This window comes from Oryza brachyantha, chromosome 12, assembly GCF_000231095.2.
Source record: "Oryza brachyantha chromosome 12, ObraRS2, whole genome shotgun sequence".
Classification (NCBI taxonomy): domain Eukaryota; kingdom Viridiplantae; phylum Streptophyta; class Magnoliopsida; order Poales; family Poaceae; genus Oryza; species Oryza brachyantha.
This window is the reverse complement of record NC_023174.2, coordinates 3,537,507-3,542,159: the sequence shown is the minus strand read 5'-3', so window position 1 is coordinate 3,542,159 and position 4,653 is coordinate 3,537,507. Positions and strand designations below refer to the sequence as shown.

Below are 4,653 nucleotides of genomic sequence, written 5' to 3'. Positions count from 1 at the left end.
AGATGCCTTTTAACTTTAACAGCGATAAGTTTCACTTTATCTCTTAAGAAAAAAAGCAGTGAAAGGATAATTATGGATGGGATGTACACAAACAATGTGGGTGACGATATATTTACAAATAAAAAATAATTTATGAATAAAATTTTTATATGTCTGTACTTAACGATCTAAAAGTCAAGATTGAAAAATAAATTATGACGAATAAGCCCAAGAATCTACTTTCAATTTAAGGGTGTAAAAATTTAAATTTTGGCATATAAGTATAAGCAGAGGTGGAAAGATAGTGTTGAATGTTTGTTTGAGTTGTGCACAATACATGCACCCTTATTTTTTACGTCAATAACGAGTGACGTGGTGGAAGCTTTGTTCCTTTTCTGTTTCTCTAAATTACATCAAATAATTTCCATGCCTTTTGTTTTGACTTAGCAAGCATGTAGCGTACCTTACTCTCTTAGGATATAGTAGGAAAGACGCAACAAAACTACCACACTGTCCATATATACTCTACAAAAGGGGAAACTGTAAAGATCTCGGATCATTTTCAGTTACAAATAATGGTGTTTCAATTACTCAAAACTCAATAAAGTTTACACTTTTGGAGGAGGATAGAAACCACTCCCACACATGCATGCTTGCATCAACCAACTTAACAACACAACTTAAAGGAAGATAGGTATCCAACAAAACAAACAATTCATCATAACTTCTATCCATATATATCTCAAATACGACAAATAGCAAGCTTGTTAGCAAGCAAGGATGATCAAGCAAACCTGCATTCTCTTCTCCAGCAGCAAGCTTAATTAGCTGATTACTCATAACTCACTCACTCATACTCTCTCTCTATCTAGGCATACGTCGTTGATAAAAGTCGATTGAGACAGCACCCCTAATCTTCTCACAACTTTGCAAATTATTCACTCTTTTTTTTCTTTCCATTTATGCTACAGTTCTAGTGAGAAAAATAGATTAAAAGCTGCCTAGTTTTTGCCTTTCCTGAGCTATATATATTTGGGTGGCTTGTGCATCGGCAGGCACTCATCTCACTCAATCTTGCACACTCACTTAGTGAAGGGAGAGAGGTGAGAAGAGTAGTAGGAGAAAGAGGGACAATGGAGAGGAGATCAGTAGTGTATGATGCTGAAGCAGTTGATGCTGATCATGAGAGGCAAGGTATGTGATGATCACCAAGCTTGCTAGTTTAATTTACTCTGGGCACCTAAATTGATTGACGTAATATTCAGACCCAATTAATTAATTGCCAAGAGTTTCTTTAAGTTATAGCCTGAGTCCATGTTTTCATATGAGTGTGTGTGTGTGTGTTTGAATGTGTTTTAAAAAGAAGTCTTTGCATTTGTTTTTGAAGCATGCATATATGTAGGGTTTTGGCATGCATGCTTGTTACTTTGCACAACATAACAGAATTTCAGAGGGATGCTAAACGACAGACAAGCAACCTTTCTGTTAGCAGTGACATGCATGCATAAATGATGCAGGATTATATTCCTGTCAAAGAGGATGTTACAGAAAGCTGCAGTTCAAAACATGGTCCATACACACATACACTACACCATCATGTCCTTTTTAGCTACTAAAACACACCCATCCTTATGCCAAAACCTGACCCTACCTGGCACATATATGCAAAAAGATTAATTAATGAACCTGCTTGAGCTAGCTCAGCTAGATGATCATACAGTTAATTAACCAAGCAAGTGATCAATTAAGTGTCATCGATGTGGTGATGATGACGTGGCGTATGCATGCAGGGACGGTGTGGACGGCGACGTCGCACATCGTGGCGGCGGTGGTGGGCTCCGGCGTGCTGGCGCTGGCGTGGACGGTGGCGCAGCTGGGCTGGGTGGTGGGCCCACTCGTCCTCGTCGGCTTCTCCTGCGTCACCTACTACACCTCCACCCTCCTCGCCAATTGCTACCGCTACCCCGACCCCGTCACCGGCACCGCCAACCGCGAGTACATCGACGCCGTCCGATGCTACCTAGGTAAGTAGCATCCCACGTCGTCGTCAAAATTTTACGATTTTTGAGAAAGTACGTGTCTCGAGTTAACGGTCGGGTTCGGGTTTGCTCCATGTCCAGGCCCGAAGAACGTGATGCTGTGTGGGTGCGCGCAGTATGTCAACCTTTGGGGTACACTCGTCGGGTACACCATAACGGCGAGCGCAAGCATGATGTAAGTCATTAGTATATATAATAAATTGAAAACATTTGTTTCTTGTATATTCTTTTTTCACATTTTCATTCTGATTGTCCGGTGCTTAATTCCTTGTAATTAAACTTTGTCTCGATCACACGGCACGTGGTAGAAGGGCACCGAAAAAGATGGCAGGAAATGTGGCTTTAATTAGCAGCCTACACAGGGTTAGCTTAGCTTAATATATAGCAAATACAGTATAAACTAGGAGCATAACTTCGCCCTGAAACGAGGACGAGAATCGGTTGCAAGAATGAAGAAGAAGAACCACCATGGATGGATCGATTTGGATGCATATTAACACGCTTAATGCGTGACGCTTCCTGGTTGGCTAATTAGCGGACCTCTGCACCTACGTACTAGCATGCACGTTTTGCGTGACTCATAGCCACCTACCTACAACACTTCATATTATTTGTAATTTCTGCTAATTAATCCTGCCAAAATCTGTTTGGACGTACTGTATGCGAAAACGATTTTTTATAATTCAAATTTTAACTTATAAGCATAAACAAAAGATGGTGGTGAATGTGTGTACCTCTTAATTATGCTATTAATCTTGTGATTAATTTTGATAGACAATATTCATTTTTACTTGTAATGGATGAATGAATTAATTTTATAATAACTAACTAACTAACTATATATATATATATTGATGAAAAGTTTTAAATTTGGCTCCGTGAAGTTTGAAATATGCCTATTGTGAAAACTGAACGTAGAGAGTGCAGAATCATGCATGTGGTCAGTGAATAAGTTAGTTTTGAGATAGAGATTAATTACTAGTGAAATTAATGGCGATCGATGTATGGCATGCATGCAGAGCGGTGAAGAGGGTGAACTGCTTCCACCGGGAGGGGTACGGCGCCGGCGACTGCGGCGCCTCCGGGAGCACGTACATGGTGGTGTTCGGCCTCTTCCAGCTCCTCCTCTCGCAGCTCCCCAGCCTCCACAACATCGCGTGGCTGTCCGTCGTCGCCGTCGCCACCTCCTTCGGCTACTCCTTCATCAGCCTCGGCCTCTGCGCCGCCAAGTGGGCCTCCCACGGCGACGTCCGCGGCACCCTCGCCGGCGCCGCCGTCGATGTCCCCAGGGAGAAGGCCTTCAACGTGCTCCTGGCCCTCGGCAACATGGCCTTCTCCTACACCTTCGCCGACGTGCTCATCGAGATCCAGGACACGCTCCGCTCGCCGCCGGCGGAGAACAAGACCATGAAGAGGGCGTCGCTGTACGGCCTCTCCATGACCACCGTCTTCTACCTCCTCCTCGGCTGCACCGGCTACGCCGCCTTCGGCAACGACGCGCCGGGCAACATCCTCACCGGCTTCGCCTTCTACGAGCCCTTCTGGCTCGTCGACCTCGCCAACATCTGCGTCATCGTGCACCTCATCGGCGCCTACCAGGTCACGCTCCCACGCTGTCGATCGCTGTCCGTCACGTCCTCCATTAATGGCCGGCGGCGAATGAAGCTTGATCTCTTTGCGTGCAGGTGTTCGCGCAGCCGATCTTCGCGAGGCTGGAGAGCTACGTGGCGTGCCAGTGGCCGGACGCCAAGTTCATCAACGCGACCTACTACGTGCGGCTGCCGGGGAGGTGGTGGCCGGCGACGACGGTGGCGGTGGCGCCGCTGAAGCTGGTGCTGAGGACCATCCTCATCATGTTCACCACGCTGGTGGCGATGCTGCTGCCCTTCTTCAACGCCGTGCTGGGCCTCATCGGCGCCCTTGGCTTCTGGCCGCTCTCCGTCTACTTCCCGGTCAGCATGCACGTCGCCCGCCTCGGCATCCGCCGCGGCGAGCTCCGGTGGTGGTCGCTGCAGGCCATGAGCTTCGTCTGCCTCCTCATCTCCATCGCCGCCAGCATCGGCTCCGTGCAGGACATCGTCCACAACCTCAAAGCAGCTGCACCCTTCAAGACTGTCAACTGATCGATCACCACTGCTTGCTTGCTTGCTTAATCATTCAGTTAATGATGGTTTAGTTATTGTTAACTGAGCATCGATCATCTCGTTTTGCTTCTCCCTTTTTTGTTTTAATTTTTGGTGAATGATTGATTGATCTCAAATGTACTGAGGTTGATTTTTGTTTTCTCTTCTTGCTGCTGGCTGATTTGGGCTTAATTTGGGTTTTGGAGTACCTAGTTGACATGTAATTCATCATGTTGAGGATGAGCAATGCAAGAAAGAAAAATAATTATTCGCCAAATCATGCCTGTCATTTTCTTTCTTTTCCATGGATAATCAAACTAAGGTCCTGTTTGAGGGAGCTTCTGGCAGTTGAAGCTTCTCGCAGAATGTTTAAAAGACAGAAGCTCTCCCAAACAATACTTAGTTTCTAAAAATCTAGAGTTACAAAATCCAGACAATAAACTAGAAGCCAGAAGGTAGGTTTTCTAGCTTTTTCAGATTCCGAGAAGTTGGTTTCTAACCAGCTGCTTCTC

The 4,653-nt window shown here is 45.5% G+C and overlaps 1 protein-coding gene across 1 annotated transcript; it reads left to right on the top strand.

Annotated features, from left to right (window-relative positions):
* The first annotated feature begins 1,023 nt into the window (after positions 1-1,023).
* LOC102720099 (amino acid permease 6-like) lies at positions 1,024-4,439 on the top strand. The gene is made up of 5 exons (XM_040529845.1): positions 1,024-1,173; positions 1,770-2,003; positions 2,100-2,193; positions 3,038-3,617; positions 3,704-4,439. The coding sequence occupies exons 1-5, from the start codon at positions 1,113-1,115 to the stop codon at positions 4,139-4,141; spliced, it is 1,407 nt and encodes a 468-aa protein (XP_040385779.1). The 5' UTR covers positions 1,024-1,112; the 3' UTR covers positions 4,142-4,439.
* Positions 4,440-4,653: the final 214 nt, after the last annotated feature.

What these genes read in the sequence shown, in the direction of transcription:
- LOC102720099 (XM_040529845.1), top strand. Translation starts at nt 1,113, where the DNA reads ATGGAGAGGAGATCAGTAGTGTATGATGCTGAAGCAGTTGATGCTGAT. An exon ending in CGCCGTCCGATGCTACCTAG is followed by an intron (nt 2,004 to 2,099) that starts GTAAGTAGCATC and finishes CTCCATGTCCAG; the next exon opens with GCCCGAAGAACGTGATGCTG. An exon ending in ACGGCGAGCGCAAGCATGAT is followed by an intron (nt 2,194 to 3,037) that starts GTAAGTCATTAG and finishes GCATGCATGCAG; the next exon opens with AGCGGTGAAGAGGGTGAACT.